The sequence below is a fragment of the Zosterops lateralis genome, assembly GCF_965231275.1.
Source record: "Zosterops lateralis genome assembly, chromosome: 4".
NCBI classification, from domain to species: Eukaryota; Metazoa; Chordata; class Aves; order Passeriformes; family Zosteropidae; genus Zosterops; species Zosterops lateralis.
Window position 1 is genome coordinate 29084074 of NC_139765.1, and position 18499 is coordinate 29102572.

The 18499-nt window shown below is 38.9% G+C and overlaps 1 protein-coding gene across 1 annotated transcript; it reads right to left on the minus strand.

Moving 5' to 3' along the window:
* Window positions 1-937: 937 nt before the first annotated feature.
* METAP2 (methionyl aminopeptidase 2) lies at window positions 938-18390 on the minus strand. Its single transcript, XM_083859738.1, has 11 exons — window positions 18219-18390; window positions 17337-17438; window positions 13859-13924; window positions 13418-13520; window positions 8062-8223; window positions 6205-6386; window positions 6027-6121; window positions 5844-5940; window positions 5224-5327; window positions 2866-2981; window positions 938-1727 (listed from the first exon to the last, which is right to left on the minus strand). The coding sequence occupies exons 1-11, from the start codon at window positions 18373-18375 to the stop codon at window positions 1475-1477; spliced, it is 1437 nt and encodes a 478-aa protein (XP_083715864.1). The 5' UTR covers window positions 18376-18390; the 3' UTR covers window positions 938-1474.
* Window positions 18391-18499: the final 109 nt, after the last annotated feature.

The window sequence follows — 18499 nt, forward strand, 5'->3', positions numbered from 1 at the left end:
CCATTTATCCATTTTTGCAAGTTTAAACAGTACCGAGTTTAAACAATACTTGTAATTGGGGAAGAAAACCCCACCTGTACTGTAGGCATTACATGACACTGCTCCCCTGTAAATTGCAGCTCACATAATCAGGTTGGAAAGGACAAAAATGCAGCTTTTACCAAACACAGGAGAAAAGAACTGGTATTTTTAAGTTAATATGAACTCTTCTCAGACAGGCTGTGACTGTAAAGGAGCAAGTGAAGTGTTTTCTAAGCACTTATGTCTAAGGCACTGTTACTGATTTGTTAACAGAGTTGTCATTTTTATCACCAGTAACTATTGAACATTTTAATATGCAAGTAATGAGGTAAAGATACAGCACTGGAAGACATTGCATATAGACCTGCAGAGCCATGGGATTTAGTTTACCTTTACAAATGAGATTCAACAGTCAGATTTCACTGCAGCAGGAAGACAGATAATGACTTTTTACGTCAAGAAAATATCAAATGCTCCAGATTGTTTTGCCTGCATGAAGTAACTTTTAACACTCAAAAATAAATAGCTTTCCTTGTCCCCACCACTTGAGCAAACAAATGTGAACTTTAAAGAGACAGGAAATCACATGAAATATGACTCTGTGCAAGAGGTCATGCCAATGGCAAAGATTGTGTACACTAAGACTGACTTCAGCCTGAAGCTGCATGTTGATGCCACCAGCAGCAGAGAGCACCAGCTGCATTTGACATGTTCTAATACAACTGAAGTCTAAAGACTGGCACACTCAAAACCTTTACCACACCCCTTTACTGTAGTTGTCACATTTTGTCTGTAAAGCCTTGATGACTTCTTGCCCTGTATCCCAGCACTTACAAGACAATTTAAACAAGCATGAAAGGCCAAGTTTTGTATGAAGGGTAAGACAAGGTCCAGTTTCAAGACAAGAAATGGCAAATCGAGTTTGTAAAATATTTAATAGAGCAGTTCCCCAGTGGACTCCTGACCAGAATCATAACCAGACTTCTAAAAAGTATATATATTTTCAGATTTGAAAATTTATCTTTATTTTTTACAAAATGGATTCCAGGAAGTTTAAAAGGCAGTATCATAGAGGACTGGGGCGCAGAAATCAGGTGTAGTCATTCAAAGCATTCAAGTAGGAATATGATCATATAAATATTTGAAAAGCATCTTTTATCATAAATGTTCAGAACAAAATGTATAACTCATTCCAAACTAAAAATTGAGCTTTATAGCACATATTTCCCTGAACAAAAAATAAGTAACTTTTGAAGTATTTCTAAAGGCCTGAAAGCTTTTTTCATGGTTAGTTACAATTAGAAGACTTGCCTTAGATTAAATTCCTTCCTTTCCAAATACGGAAAGTATTAACATCAGTCCACTGTTAAAACAGACAACATGTTGCAATTTAATTCTGGTATAGTATGTTCCAAGAAAGCCTAGAGTATAAAGGTGCTGAGGTGGCTCTGAGTTAGTAGTCGTCTCCCCTGCTGACGACCTCCTTGCAGGTGGGGCGCAGCAGGATGGTGTGCTCGAACTGCGCCGTGTAGGAGCCCTTGATGTCGCACAGGGGCGGGTACGGGTCCACGATGCCCAGGTCGCACAGGTTCTTCAGCGCCATCAGGTACTTGCTCTCCCCCAGCCGATCCAGCCACCGCCGGCAGAAGGCCAGAGTACCAAAGTTTTCATTGATAACGTTTAGCAAGTGTTTCGCTCTTGGAAGCCTTGAAGGAAAAAAAACCCAAACAAGAACTTGTTGGAGAAGAAAGAGGTGTCCCCGGCATGCATTCACTACAGAAATAAAACACTCCAACTAAGAATAAGGTTAGACTGCAAGGTCTTTTCAGACTGCCTAGACTTGGGATGTCTTTCTACATCAATCACATGCTCTCTATAGAAAATAAAGTGCACTCTCCTCCTGCAAAGAGATATCCTTCAAAGCAGATTGTGAACCGATCTAAAGCTAAACTAAACACAGAGACAGGAATCTTTCTCTTAAAAAATAAAAGGACTTTTCATTTTATAAAAAAACCCAGAATTCTTCCTGATCCAGAGTGGTCAGTAATCTGAACTAATTTTGGCAGAAGCTTGGTGGTTTAAAATGCTCAGTTTTCACTTCGGAAGTCAAATACTCAGAAAGCTTTTTATTCATACTTCTTACAATATACAGGCATTAAAAATATATATATTTATAGATCTACTAAGAACTAAGCTTATTTGCAGTCAAGCAGTTCCTTTGCAATCTTTAGTCTAATTCTTCTCATCCTCTCTCACATTCCTAGTATGTGCTATGGAAAAGCATGTCTGCCTGCTATGTTTCTGACCAGAGTAGTCTTTGTTTTGGATAATACGTTGCACTCCTAGAAACAGCAAAATGCAAACCTAGTGAAACTAAAAATTAGTAACTTCTTAATTTTACCGCAGTGCACTAAAACAAAAACTCAGAACTCTCAAAATAACCATAAAATAGAACAGACACAAATAGCTTAATAGATTCTAGGAACAGCAGTAAGACAAAGACTATGGCACAGAACCACAGTACAGATATTTACTAAAAAACCCCACTAAATACACAGATGAATACACAAATATAATCTATATATTACTAATCATGAAAAAAATAATGGTAGGAAGATTGTTAAAAAAATATAAAATTCTGAAAACATATTTTCTCCATTTTCGGTTTCTTGGAAATAATTCCATATTGTTCCACATTAACAATCAGTGTATTTTGTAACATTGTTGCAAGTAGTGCCCTTTGAGTCCTCTGACAGCCTATTAATTAGTGAAGAACACACAGTGTATCAAACTTGAATCCCAAGGGGGTAGTAGTTCTATCAAAATACACGAACAAAATCCAACCTTATTGGCACATGCCCGACATCAAAGTTCTTCATATAATGAGAACACTCCATGTCATCATGAACAACACCTTTTCCTGTGCTACCGAAGGTTTCTATAGCATACACTTCACCTTCCTAAGGAGAGAAAAAAGGAACATGTTGCACTATGAAGACGTGATACTGTGTCATTCTGATACAACATCTCAGTATTACCACTTCTGAATACAAATAATTAAATGTAAATAGATTCAATCACCAAATCAATGTAGAAAAAAATTCAGCGTGGAGATTTCACACATTAAGAGTTACAGGTATCTCCAAGTCATCTACTTCTTACAATAGTACCATTTTATTTCAAGCCAGAAGCATTAGTATGTTTCTAGAAATAATTTCTCAAATCCTTGCAGTTAAAACATTATCAAGGCATACATCTAGCATAGCTATGAAACTACATTTGCTAACTAGAAGTACTTCTGTGCTATTCAGATATAAGTCGAGGAAATGTATAATTAGACATAGCAAATAGATGTTAATTACAGATACTTATCGCACTGATAAACTTTCTGCCCAATTTCTCCAAGAATTTTCTGGTAACAGGTGCTAGTATATACCCATAACCTGCTCATTTCCATTCCACAAGATGAATTTCTTCAAGAAATGAAGGTATATATATCTGCAAGGGCATTATCAAAATTCTAGCCAAGAACATACTGAAATGCCATTACACAAACTCATTTCTGCCAAGTGCATTCACACATCCTTAACAGCAGGACTGTGACAGGGACTTAACAAGCCAGGGCATCAAACACCAGCAGACAGTATGAGTCGCATTGTTTATTTTATTAAGCTACTTTTAAAGTCACAAGCCCAAAATAAGAAGCCATATGAAAAGCAGTAACATAGGCTTCAAATTCAAGACAAACTCTTGAAGATGTCCCTGAATATTCAACTGACTCATTAAAAAAACACAAAGCCTCTAAAACCCCCACACAATGCTGCCACAAGATTCACTTAACACCCACTTTTTCTGAAGGATCATCTGAGGCTCTCTTAGTCACAAAACTCACTGAATTGCAGTTTGATACTATAATTAGCACAGTACAGTAAGACCTTGGCTATGCTTCACATTCTTCATTGCCAAACTCACCGTGTTAAATGACGTAGGATTACATCCTAAGTAACCTACAGAAGCTGAAGAAATTAAAAAATGTCTTCTCCCCAAAAACCAAACCATTAATGAAGTCAAACTAAGAAGAACACACAAGCTTTTTTATCTTCCTTTTCCAATACTCTTAATCCCTTTGCACAGTCTTATAGATAAGATAATAGTTAAAATTTTGTCTTTCTGTGCACATCATAGGTCAACAACTACAATACAAGTTTTGGGTAATGAGAGTGAACCTACCTCAAAAAACAATCCTGTCCAGACCACACCTGTGCCTATTCAGCTCTTACAAGTGTTATCTATCCTGACAGACTTACTGGTGATCATTAGTGATGAAGCTTAGAATGAAATTAAAAGTTTTTTCTCTCAACCATCTTTTAAATCTTATCTCATTAGAACAAGAGCTTCAGTGAAAATGATGGCTAAATCTCAGGTTCCATGTTTGAAAACTGCCTTCCTAACTTGTACTTTGTCACATCATGTACAGCCACTGCCCTTCCCCTGCTCCAGAACACTATCCAACCAGCATCTTTCAGCTAGCCTCTCACATTAACTACAAATACATTTAATTACTTTGTATCTGCGGAGAAAAACTGCACTGGAAGCTTTTCAAGAAAAATACTATATCTAACAGTACTCAGAAAAAGTTATCCAAAACTACACTATGGATGTATTTATCAAGAATTACCTGAGTGAGAGAAGATTTCACTATAGAAGAAACAAACAAGGAGAATGAATGACTTGTAAGTCATTCAGGAAGCCTCTGATTTCCTGAATTCCAGTTCACCCCTAAGTATGAATTTCTGTCCTTTTCCATGCTCCTAAATGCAACATTCCAACACTCCATTTAATAATGTATACACACTGAGAAATAAATATGCAGGAGTTTCAGTAAGTATTACTATGGCATTCAGATTTTAACAGTGGTGGGTTTCTTCTGTTTTTTTTTTCTTCAGCAGTTTGTTTCTTAAATAGCAGGGTTCCAAGGCTCCAGCTCCAGAAAGTATTAGATACCTGAACACTCCAGGGCTAAAATGAAGAAGCCACCGAGACAAAACCACTCCTGTACAGGACCATTACACAGTACAGTAGTTATTCCACTGCAATTATTCACCAGGATCACAAAAACTACAAATTGGAAGTGCACAGGAAGTGATATTCTTGCAATGATACTGGGGAAAATTAACAGAAAGAATAAAGAACTCAACTGACCTCCATTCTTGTGGCTTCTCCTCCTTTCACAATGGGTACTGTTTTTCCTGCATGTATCCTATACGGCCCAATGGAGTGTCCATTCAAATTGCGAATTGGCTTCACTTTGGAAGAAAACATTAACATGACAGGCAATTTCCTAACAAATGGTAAACCCTTTAGGGCATTTGGTTTGTTATCCCATATTACAAGTACAATAGTGAGTCATCATATTGCAGAGGAACCAAACACAAAACTATCCACACATCTTGTACAAACATCAGCCAAGACACGAGTTAGTTTTTTATGCTTTAACAAGCCTTCATTATTGAAGAGCAGCCACTCCAACAGTAATAAAAGCTTATTAATAAAAGTCAAACAGCAGTATCAAATTATCTTTACAGTTCAAAACTGTTGTTTAGCATTCATCTTGTCTGTTAAGGATACAATACTTGGACAGATAAGCTAAGAACATTTCTCCAAAGGAAAGGCAAGCCAGCTGTAAACATGTATTTATGCAAGACTCATACTTCTAGCAGAAAAGTCTTTTCAATATCCTACATCAAAATCACTATTTATACAAATCTATATACAGATACACACTTTTAAACAACTATCCCTATATAAAGAAAAGAACTTGCCTTGGTATGTTTTGCCATCAATTTCAACTTCATAAGACTCCATAACTTCTTGTATGGCCTCTCCCACATCACAGAGACGTACATCTATTCCAGCACACTGAAAATGAAGTGCAAATATAAATGGAAAATAATCACAACATTTACCGAAAAAGACGTTGTTAATTACTTATATAATGACTGTACCTTTATTCCAGTATTTGTGGCATCCTTTACAGCTTGTAATAGTCTGTCATATTTTGGATTGAATGTGACTGTAAAAGCACAGTCAATAATACGACCTGAAATCAGCAAAAGTTAGTTAGCTTCATAGTATTTACATTGAAGAACATTCTCAAAGTTTCATTAACAAATGAAAACTAACCACTAATATGTGTTCCAAAATCTATTTTGCAAATATCATTGTATTGCAGGACTGTTGGATCTCCAGCATTGGGAGTGTAGTGGGCAGCACAATTATTCAGAGAACACCCCGTAGGAAATGCAAGACCTGCATTTAAACCATTCTCCTTTATCAGCTTACGCGAGCAGTCTTCTAGTTTTTCACTAAAAGGCAGAGGGGAGGGAGAAGAAAATAAAAGGACAGTTGTCATTAGTATTTCTTACAATGACTTCAAATAAATCAATGCAAGAACAACAACAACAAAAAAACCCACTAGAAAATAAAAAGAAAATACTCAGAAAAATACTAAATCACATGTTTTAATGTCAAATCAAACTGTATGCTAAGTAAACAGACAACCCTAGACTGAAAACCATAGGCACAACACAACAATCTTCTGTTCTCTATGTTGTTTCCTCTACCCTTTTTTGGGCAAAAATGAGTGCTTCTCTATTATTTTTATTCAAAGTTTAAAATATTTATCCTTAGAAGCATATTTAACCCATTCTTCCTGAACAGCAGAGTTAGACAACCAAAGTTTAAGCAAATTAAATGTATTCGTTACAATTATTGTGATTTAAAAGGAGGTGGGAAAAAGGAGGTAAAGCCTCTTATTTATGAAAAAAACCCTTTGATTATAAAACGACCTTTAAACAAAAAAAAAGAGTGATAACTATGATAAATAAAACCTTGTGAGACTAGCATTTGTTTTTTTGATCTGTCTAATCTCAAGTTGCTAGCTACTGCAAATCCACAAATACACGTCCACCGGTGCATTCTCCTTCAGTGTCAGTGAATGAGGTAAACTGCAGCTCACTGCACTGCACCAAACTCTGATTTTAAGAAATCCAGAGATATATGAAAAAGGACAGCATATTTTAATCAGCAAGGCCCCATAACCTGAGGTACTGTAGGAAGAATAGTCATGTTTTGAGAAAATGACTGCTTAGAACAGTCAAGCTGTATAATTCACTAGGACAGATTTGTTTCACCTAGACTAGTGAGCTGCCTTTCTTCTACTTTCCCTCATGGTATATTATGTCCTTCTGTTATCCTAGCACAGTTACCTTGGGGATCAGCTCTCATTAGCTTTCTTACTATCCTACTCTTGTCAGCACAGTCCTCAGTCACACCAGGCTGAAAGCACCTGATTTTGGAAGCTAAACTGTTCTGGATCAGTGCAGTACTTGGACAGTAGACATTCAATCTAGACAAACTGAAGGACAGAAAAAGTAATAGTTGGAAGAGTCACAAAAATCAGTCCAGGCTAATTATTTCTTTAAACTTAGTCAAATTCACTTTCATCTGAATCCATTTGCTCAGTTATTTCTTACTAACTGAGAATAATAAAAAAAACCCCACTGTGCTTCCACCAGAAACATCAGTCAGACAATGAAGACTAAACACAGTCCAAATCTTCCTGCAATGCTGGTTTTATGCCTCTCTGCCCAGTCCCAGGTACAGACTGCACCTGCACTCTCCACGTGGCATTTCATGACAATTCTGGCAAGCAGCAGCAGTGCTACTGCTATTGCTGCTTCTCCCAGCATTGCTGCAGAGTAGCAAAGGCACTGAAATCTAAATGAAGCATATAATCAAAGTAAGTGAACATCATGGAAAGCTTAGTTTAAAATTCAGTATAATCCCAGACCCTGCAAAGCTGCATAAGCTAAAAATACAAGAGGAAACTTAAAGGAAATAATTGGCAACATTGGTTGTGTACTTCAAACGCTCATTACACAGAGAATTAAGCACACAAAACAGAGACTAAATCTCTCCCCCTCTGGAAAACGAAGGAAAATCTACAGCAGAGGTCTTCCAGAAGATGTGTGTCCTCACCAGATTTCTATCATTGTCATTCCAGGTTTTATCCAGCTCATAACGTATTTCCTCACTTGTCTGTGTGCCTCTGCAGCCTCCCGAAAATCATTCCAGATTTCCTCACTGGCTTGGTCTAATGCTTTCTTTTCTTCACTAGTTGTTCTCCAAGCAGCAGTTCGCCTTGAAAATAAAGGAAATGTTTCAAACAAGTTAGTATAATCTCAACAGTCATTACAACTTCTGTCTAAAGCCTGCGAAGTGTTTACTAATTAACCAGTCAGGTCTACATTCCCCTGTGTAACAGAAAAGATCCTGATTTATACAATTTTCAGAATAAAGTTAGCCTATTAAAAAAATTAAATCTATCAGCACTACAGACTAGCAACTGTGGAAGGCAGTAGCATCCTACCAAAGGCCCAGAGAAGCAGGTTGCTTGAAGGATGCCCAAGTTTTCAAAGAGACAGAACAGGCATATACAATTCCTACTAATGCCTGCAATTCCACCTTAAGTTTATCAGGGCAAAAAACTGCAACAGGGTCTACTAATGCAAAAAGTTTATTTTTTTCACAATCTTATTCATTCAGACATTCATTCCTATATAGAGATGAACCTCAGCACTGTAGTGTGGCTGCTTGGCTCAGAAACTGTTGCTGACACAGACAATAAGTATCTTCAAAATTTAAGAGCTTGGCGTTCCAGAATTACTTTCATTCATGCTCAGAATATTGAGGTAATAACACCTAACACAATGCATGGTAACTGTGACACATGCCAGAATGTTACTTTCTAAATATGCTAGATGGTGAATTAACATTTGTTATGGGAGAGCACCACTTGTTCTGGTGCTTTGGTAGGTTATTAGAACAAATACATAAATATTTTTTAATACAAGATTAAGAATAAGACTAACTTTGAATATATTTTGCATTATGCAAAAATCCAATGCATCTAAGGTTCCATGAAAGCAAACAAACAAAAATGTAATTTAAATACTTCCAACAACTGTCAGAACTTAGCTAGAAGACTACTCTAACTACCAAGTAAATATAACCCTTCAAATGGTGAAGCTGCACCCACATAATAGTGCAAAAACCCCTAGTGATGACTCAGAGAGCTCTGTACAAGCTATGCAAGACAAAAACTAAGAACAATACACAGCTACACTTGCTGGTAGGAGGTTCTTTAAAAAAAATGGGTGGTAGACAAGATGGACCAAAGATGCTGAAATGCACTGATTTTCAAATTTTGAAATTAATCCAAATCAGTTGATTCTAAGCAAACAACTGAGTACACAGAACGTAATGGATTCATTTTTGAAATCCAAAGGTGTAGCTTTTTACCTGTTTCACAGACATGTAACTTAGCTCCAATTTGAAAGTTTTCTTTACAGCTAGAAAACAGGTACAAGTGAACCAAGAGACCATGCCCTACAGTTCTGCTGCGCTTTGAACTAAGAATGCATACTTATATGTAAATTTTTAAGTATATATATTTATACTGAGTATTTCAAAAGAGCTGAAAAGATAAAGGAGGATTACAGGCTATTCCATAAATCTTTCTCAAGATGATCAGAGGACGCAAAATATTTTGAGACCATACAGCTTGTTTCCACTGAACTTTCTGCTCCTTTTCAGATAAAAGTGCAAAGGAGAAATCCCACATTTACCTTTCTGAGCACTTTTCTTGCTCCAGTAGCAAGCACCACACATACTACTCTTAAAATTTGCCTCAATCTGGCAAATTCTACCAAAAAAAGAAAGCAATGGGCTGCAAAACCTGGGTTCCCGCACTGCCACTAGAAAACTGGACTCCAGCCAGCACAGTAGTCATTGAAGACAGAAAAGGTGCACTGCAGAAAAACACTGGGGACAGAGGCTCAAGGATTCTTTCAGATTGTTCTGGATTCCAGCAGTGAATACCCCTTGGTAGCAAGAACTGCTGACAGAGTCTGGGCAGCTGCTCTGCCATCTGTCACAGACTTGAGTGCAAACTCCAGCAAACTGGCAGGAAGCCATCCTCACTCTGTCTTACTGTATTTCAGCATATGGTCACCTCGCACAAGTCAACTGGGGGACAGAACAGCCTCTACATGTAAAAAAACACTGTATCAGACCCAAAGAATTTTGCTGACAAAGCTTCACTCCTGGGAGCTCAGGACTAGGGCCTAAGAACCTCAGAACACATCAAAAATCAGTTGGTCACATGAAGGCCTCACATCAAACATCAACTGCTCCAACAGGTACATGAGCTAATAAACTTTTGGTAGTTTCCTAATGTGTTGCCAAGGGTCAGCTGAAGAAATTCAAGTCGTGCTCCAAGCCATTTGGTCTAGCTTTTCATTCCAGTTCACAGCCTACAGTTTTCACTAGTACAAATCTTTACAGGATCACACTGTAAACTAGGCTCTAGTGATCAAAGAATTCCAGAAAATAATTTCCCCAGATTATCTTCATCCAGATAATCCAGTCATGCTGGAGGGAAGGGATGCCATACAGAGGGACCACTACAGGCTTGAGAGGTGGGTCTGTGTGAACCTGATGAAGTTCAACAAGGCCAAGTGCAAGGTGCACCCTGGGTCAGGACAATCCCATCACAAATACAGGCTGGGTGAAGAATGAATTGAGAGCAGCTCTGAGCAGAAGGATTTGGGGGTGTTGGTAGATAAGAAGCTCCACATGACCCAGCAATGTGCACTCACAGCCCAGAAAGCCAAAGCACACATGGGCTGCATCAAAGGCAGTGTGACCAGGAGGTCAAGGAAGGTGATTCTGGAGCACTACATTCAGCTCTGGGGCCTCCAACATAAGAAAGATGTGGAGCTGTTTCAGTGAGTGCAGAGGAGGGCCATGAAGATGACCATGGCTGTAGCACCACTCCTATGAAGACAGGCTGAGAAGAGTTGGGGCCATTCAGCCTGGAGAAGAGAAGGCTCTGGGAAGACTGTACAGCACCACCCAGAACCTGAAAGGGAGAGCTCTTTTTCGAGGTCATGTGGTGACAAAACAAGGTAATGGCTATAAACTGAAAGGTGGTAGGTTTAGATTAGAAGCTGGGGAGAAATCCTTTACTGTGAGGGTGTGGAGGCACTGGAACAGGTTGCCCAGAGAAGTTGTGGAAGGTGTTCCTGCTCATGGCAGGGAGTTTGGAAGTAGCTGATCTTCAAGGTACCTTCCGAATCAAACTAGTCTGTGACTCTGTAACAGTACAGAGGCAGAAACAAGTAGGCAGAGTCAAGAATTCCTTAATTCTACTTTAACAAAATTGGTGTATCATGAAATACTGCTTATTTATTTTCTGCCTTCCTAGTTGTATCATGTCAAATTCCCATGTCCTCAAGAAAAAACACAAGCTTCCAAAAAAAAAAAAAAAAATCCAAAAAACTAGAGATAAAAAAATGTTAAACCTGTTGGTCTGTTGTCTATGGAAGTACTGACTCTCTGCTATATTTTTTTGCTGAAATTTGAATGACACCCACTTCTAGCTGAACTTCTCACACAAAATACACAATTGTAGGTTGATGAGAGGTAACTTTAGAAAGCACATGACATCAACAGTTAAGAATAGAAGTGCCAACTCTTAAAAAATCAAAGACAAAACCCTACTGACCTCAGCATGAATAAGACATGGCACAAGAATGCTCCACTAATATATAAAATGAAGCTATTACTCAGAATATGAAATACCCTGGCATTAATGTCAGCTAGTAATTTAAGTAGTTGCTTATATTAGGAAATACTAAAGTAGCATAGTAAGATTTAAATATTTAAATCAGTACGAAAACTAAAGCAAATATGTGCTTAAGCACATTAAATGAGGAAAGTATTTTAGGTTCCTTAGAAGTGTATATTTTTCCTCCATAGCAGAACAACACAGTAGAGAAAAGATGCCCCACTTAAATCCCGTTATGAAAGGAGGTTTGTTTTATGGCTTTTGTCCTTTTTCTTTTCAATATATAGGAGCTAAACTAGAGCAAATATTTTAATCTTTAATAGCTGAATATGTATCAGAAGTGTAAAATTAGTGAGCAATTTGTTAATAAACTATGTATGTGCTTAAGTTGTTTATTATCTAATTTCCTGCTTTACTTAAATCATATTCTTACGAACAGGCCACATGCTGAATACTTAACTCTTAAACATTAAAGAATCATTCCTGGATCATCCTGTCAGAACTATCTTGACCAAACTCTTCATCAGCATGCTGATCTCGTGCATGCCAATGAAGCAGTCATTTATAAATAAATAGGAGTACACCTTGTGTTCAAATTGAAGTAATGAAAAAGAAGAAAAAGCTTCCTTAAAAGCAAATTTTCATCTCATAAAAATGAAACCATAATATCTGAACACAATTTATAGGGGGTACTGGACTCTTACTTATTTTATTTACATTCTATGAGAAACAGGCACTGACTTTAAATAACCCATTAAAAAAACATTTCAAAGCAACTTCATTCTGAAGAAAAAGTCATTGAAAACTAGACAATGCTTTCAGACATACAAATATTTACCTACTCTCCCTTTGGTTTAAACTATTTTTTCAGAGCTTTGATTCAATATTCCCTGGGAAGTTTCAAAGTTTTCAGTAATATTCGGGTCTTTTCAGTCAAGTTTGTATACAATTCAAGGTAATTCTATGCCACACATCCTGTGTCTCTCCCAGGTAAAATACGACCTTCCACACTTCACACAGGAAAAAAAAAATCAGACAAACTTATTTAAGTTGGCATATGCCCTAGTTCTAGCAATGCATAAAGAAATAGTAGTCTCCTGTGAAAAGAGAAGGTGCAGATCTCTGTTCCAGTGAACCACTGGAAGCTGTTGCTTGTTTAGAGAAATTGCACATTATCCCCACATCACTATGAGTTACAAGAAAGCTGAGGTTACGATGACTATATGTTCATTCCGAGAGAGAAGCAAAGTACAGAATATAACACGTAGGCTTTTAAATTAAATGAAGAGCTCTACATGTCTATACCAAAAAATAAGTAAGAAAAAGTTGGCATCTCAACGGCCACAAAACTGCTGCATAATATAGTGTCTCATCTCCTTGAGTTTTAAACCTTCACTCACTTCTAATTCAGACAATGCTTTTCTTAAAAGCTGCCTATTGAAAAATCTGTTGGTACCATGGGTCTCAAGGGCCCCCTGCCTCATGCAATTCTGCTCATACTGGGTACATCTCAATTAAAAGGGTAGAGAAAGACAAACATTTCTGGCCTGAAGACTTGTATTCATTGAGCTCCTGGATAATCCAGTTAAAGAAAAAAAGGGCAAAGCCCAAAGTACATTTCTCATTTTGTCCATTTAGTTGTACATTATTTTTTTTCTGCATATCAAAATGAAAACATTTATTTATTAAGCTTAAAACACTCACCCATCTTGAGTTGGTGGATATTCACACTCCTCCCCCTTTGGGTATACATTGCTGGGAAATAGTTCACATATAGGAATAGAAGGTGGATCTGTCTGGACCTTGGCTGTTGAGTATAATTTAAGAAAGTGTTACACATGGGACTCTGGAAATGCTAACCATCTTATTTCAACCATAAAAGTTAAACAGCAGAAGTTATTTAAGTCCCTTAACTAGAATCTGGGCTTCTACCAGGACATTTTATCACAATGCCTTCATAAGACTTTATTTAGCCAATGCATGCCCTCAATGGCATTCAGAGATACCAGAAAGAAGAAAACTTGGCCAGACTTAGCCTACAAAAACAAACTGCACCCCTAAATCTTTCAGCTGCAAGAACAGCACTTGCACACACTTAATATCAAATAGCCTCACATAGCCCGTATTTTTGTGCTTGATACCTACGTCCTTTCTTCTTTTTCTTCTTCTTCTTCTTTTTCCCAGTTGCTCCATCTCCTTCACCCTCTCCATCTATAGGAAACAAAATTCTCAGCTGAACATAAAATAATCTTAAAAGAACCAAACAAGTTTGAACAAAACACAAAAACATCTGGACTATCTGGAAACACTTCTCTCACAGCAGAATTTAATGGATTAAAAGACAACATCCAGAAGCTGCCACCAAACCATCAGCATTTTCAGTCCCTACACCAAACACAGACCTAGGAAAATAATTTTGAAATTTGATAACAAACGTATCACCAGAGGAAAAAAGAGAGCTCAGATAAAGCATTTCAGAAAGTCCTACTTCATATTCCTCTGTTTTTAAGCAGACAGATGCCTAGAGTTGTTGAAGGACATGAGAGAGAACTGTATTAGACACAAAAGATAACAAAAAAGCTAGAAGCTACTGCTTCCATCCCATCTTCTGATGCTTCAGCTACAAGAACTTACTGCATCTGGAAAGATAAAGACCCGAGAGAAGTAAAGATGACAGCACTCTAGGCCAGGATAAGTTTAATCTTGAGATAACAGGGAAGGTCACAAACAACGCTCAGCAAAACCACTGAATGTGGGAGATACAAGTATGGTCAAACACTGGAACAGGTTTCCCACAGAGGTGTGGAAGATGCCCCATCCCTGGAAATAGTCGTGGTCAGGCTGAACAGGGCTTTGAGCAATGTGATCTAGCTGAAGATGTCCCAGCTCACTGCAGGGGCTTTACCTTTAAAGGCCCCTTCCAACCCAAAACGTTGCATGAATCTGTACTAGTGGGAGATTTCCAGGGAGCACAGCAGGTAAGCACCAAGAATCAGCCACACCATTTATAGTCACATTTGAGAGGCCACAACAAGCCTGCAGACTTCACCTTCAGCTGCATCTAACACCGACTTACTTCATATGCAACATCTCAGGTGCCATCAGCTACCTCAACCTTCTGGCCCTAAACACAAGTTCTCTTCAAAGCAGACACCTACTAGTCTACATATAGAACATATAGAACATTTTCAACTACAGCAAGAAGCAAAATTAAAAAGACTTCTAGAATCAACTCAAAGAATTCCATTTTCAGTGTATTTATACAGAAGCTTGTATTTGAAAACAAAACACTGGCCAGCTGTTCCAGTCACTAGATTTCAAGCCTCTCCTGATGGTCAATATCATTGGCAATTTTAAGCCAATATGCTGTAATCCTGCAGCTGGGGCAAATTTCATAATGCACTCCTGCCCCTCCTCAGCTCATTTTGGTATTAAGTATCTTAATTTAAGTTTTTGTAAAAAACCTGCAAATATAAATACTTTGTATCTATAACACAGTCCCAACTACCAGATTCTTCATCAATCTGTATTTCATAGGCAACCAAAATCCTTACCAGTGCAATATAAATTTCTTTAAAATGTGGTAACTTTGTCACATTTGTCTTGACCTTGAGCAGTGCCCAAATCGGTCATAAAGAAATTAATTAGACACACTCCAGTTCATTCACCAAGTGATTTCTGAATTTTTTTTAAAAGTTAGGCCTAAACTGAAAGGAAAAAAACCCCCAGCATTTCTTAAACATTGATGCTGCTGCTATCTGAGTATTGTAGCTTTTTCATACATCACTGCACATGAAACTGCCAAGTGAGAGCCAAACTAACCCTGTCTATGCTTTCATGTCCTTGAAGACTGCTGCAGACTAACTGTGCTGCCAGAAACACAACTGCTGCATCTGACCGACACTCTGTCTCCAGGTTATCCGCCTGCTGAGGAAAAACACCTTCACGGAAATGCAACTTCAGGTCTTTGCAAAACAGAAACCCAACTGCGTCTCATTTTGTACAACCATTCGATAACTTAGCACAGCATCATGCAAAAATGTTACAGACCAGCATATTTTAACATGGCAAAGGAAATCCAAAGGGCACTTCCTAATCTCTCCTGGAGTTGAGAATTTATGGAGTCTCCTTTTTGAGGCCACTCAGTTACAGGCTTGTCAAGAGGGAAAAAAAAAGAAAAAAGGAAGCAGATGTTTTACTGATTTTAATCTAATGCAGCATGTCCTTAAGAAAATTCTGAAAGCCCACAATTAAGATGGAAAATAGTGAGAACCAGTACAGGCAAGAACACAGCTGTCTTCAAAAAACTTTAATTAGTTTTAATTTTTCTCCTAAAGTATCAGTTTTACTAAAAACACATCCAAGTCTAATATGTGGGAAAAAAGGAAAAATATTAATTCAGTCATAGCATCACTTCATTTTTTTAATGCTTTCAAATACTGTAATATAATTGCTAATACTGTAAAAAGGATAAGTGAGAACAGCATTTGATCTGCAACTATCATTGTTATTTCTCCAGAGATAGAACTCTAACTATTCTAATGATTTTGAAGATTTCTTTTCATTGTATACAGTTTTCACTACCCTCCTCAATACTTCTTCCTCAAGTTGCAATGATGGCAAAGCACATACTGCATTAATTTCACCTCTGTAACCTGAAAGATACCACAATACAAACCACTGGAATACATTTATATGCAAAATACCTGCATTAAAATTGATGCTGCAGATTGTTAATGGTCAAAGATAAATTTGTCACTTAATAGGTCTCAGCACTCTGATGAAATTTTTTAAAACTTCCATATCCAATTAATTAAAATGAAATTCTGGAAGGACAAATTCCAGCAAGTGAACTAAGATTTCTAAGCAGACTGCTTAAAGTGCTGAGCCAACTTGATATGCTAATTCAGAAAAATGAAACTAAACCACTAATTTAAGAAATGTGTTTTCTTGAACAACCATTTCTGTTGAGAACCATTCATCAACTCAAAGGAAATGCAGCACCTTTATCTGATACTCCTACAGAAAAATGGACCCCGTGTGGATTTCAACACAGACACTTTCAATGTTCTTACCTAGAAAATCAGCTACACTGCACAAGCAACACACAAAGTGTTTGTTTTCCTTATGTGTTCATCTTCTCCCAGTACAATTTTAATGAAAAATTGTAAGTACAGACGAGCAGGTTTCAAATCACTGGTAAAGACTCTAAAACCTATTAATTAAAATGTTCCCTTAAAATTTTCTCAGTATGTTTTGCTTTAAGCCAAGAATAAAAGGCACAATTTGGAACATAAATGTCTACTGACCATGGTAAAGCAAGTGGGAATGATTTATAGCTTACCCTACCTCAAGCTAAACATTTCCCTTCAGTAGGTAGGTCCTTGAAGACACAAACCTTTAACAAAGCCCCTGTATTCCTGTTATTTTTTATGTGTACACTTGTGTGACAGCAAAATCGTTGGGAAAAAGTAGAAAGTATAGATGGTTGCATCTCAGCTCTCCAAAAAGAAACCAAACCAAAATCAAACCAAGTAAGATACCTGTAAACAGTCTGTTAAAAAGGGAGTCTTGGAAGAAGCTGAAAGTGGAAATATTAAGAGAAAATATAAGTTATACTTGCCATCATCATCGTCATCTTTTTCTTTCTCCTCCAGTGCTTGCTTGTCCAATTGTCTTGCTACATCATCAAGAGCACCTTCCATTTCTTTATCAGTTTCTTGTCCTGTTTGTAAAGTTAAAATATGCCTTACAGTAAAACATTAGCTCCATGTTAGTAACCAAAAGCCCCCAAAACTTTATAAAAACATTATGTTGTACTCATCCTACAGACACCTGAGCACCTAATGTTTTTTTCTGTCTTAATGCAGCCCCAAACTGTAAGGCTGTAGGACAGTATAGTGATGGGTGCTGTTAATAAAACCTCCATACAAAGGTAGATTACCCTGACACTTCTAATTACTTTTTTCTGCTAGGATAACTAATTCTTCTTCCCATAGCAGCAGCCTGCTCTTGTGAGATAATACGGGCGTTAAGTAGATAATTATAAACGCACAGCACGATCATCACTAACTGATGGCCTGCTAAAACAAACCCAAACCATCGCGCCTTTACGCTATTTGCCCAGACTTGCTCCAGCTCTCTCCGAGAACTTGGGAGGGGTGCAGAGCCTCCATCAGGCAGGATGACTTTTACAGCAGCAGTCTCACACCTTTCTCCCCTCGGGGCACAGGAGAGGGCGAGGGAAGCGGTGGTTTCTCTTGGCACAGCGGAGCGGGGAGGACATCCCCAGCCCCGGCCGAAGGGCAGCAGCATCCCCCGGGCACCGCGGGGATCCCCTGAGCCCGCACGGCTCCACGGGCCGGGACAGCGGCCTCGGGGGCGCCCCGCACCCGCACGCCGGGAGCCCCGAGCCACCCCTGCCCGCCCCCCTCCCGCTCCCCGGTGTCCCGGCCCGCGGCCCCTCACGCCGCCCGGCCCGTCAGCGCCGCGGCCCGGCCCCTACCCGCGGGGCCCGCTTTGCCCTTCTTCTTCTTCTTGCGCTTCTTCTTGGCTCCATCCTCGGCGCCGAGCCCGGCCGCGCCGTCCCTGTCCTCGGGCTCGGGGGGCAGCTCGCCGTTCAGGTGCTGCTCCGGCTCCTCCGCCCGCCCCACGCCCGCCATGTCACCGCGGCCGCGCCGCCTCGCGCGCACCGAACCAGCCGGGTAGAGCGGCGGGGCCGGCGCCACGCTCTGTGGGGCGCGCGGGGCACGCCGGGACGGCGGAGGACTCGCGAGGGGGCGGGCC

Excerpts from the sequence above, each read along its gene's own strand:
- METAP2 (XM_083859738.1), bottom strand. The coding sequence starts at position 18,375 with ATGGCGGGCGTGGGGCGGGCGGAGGAGCCGGAGCAGCACCTGAACGGC. Across the intron at positions 5,941-6,026 it reads CCACAAATACTGGAATAAAG|TGTGCTGGAATAGATGTACG; the intron begins GTACAGTCATTA and ends CTTCATTTTCAG. Across the intron at positions 5,328-5,843 it reads TGATGGCAAAACATACCAAG|TGAAGCCAATTCGCAATTTG; the intron begins GCAAGTTCTTTT and ends TTTCTTCCAAAG.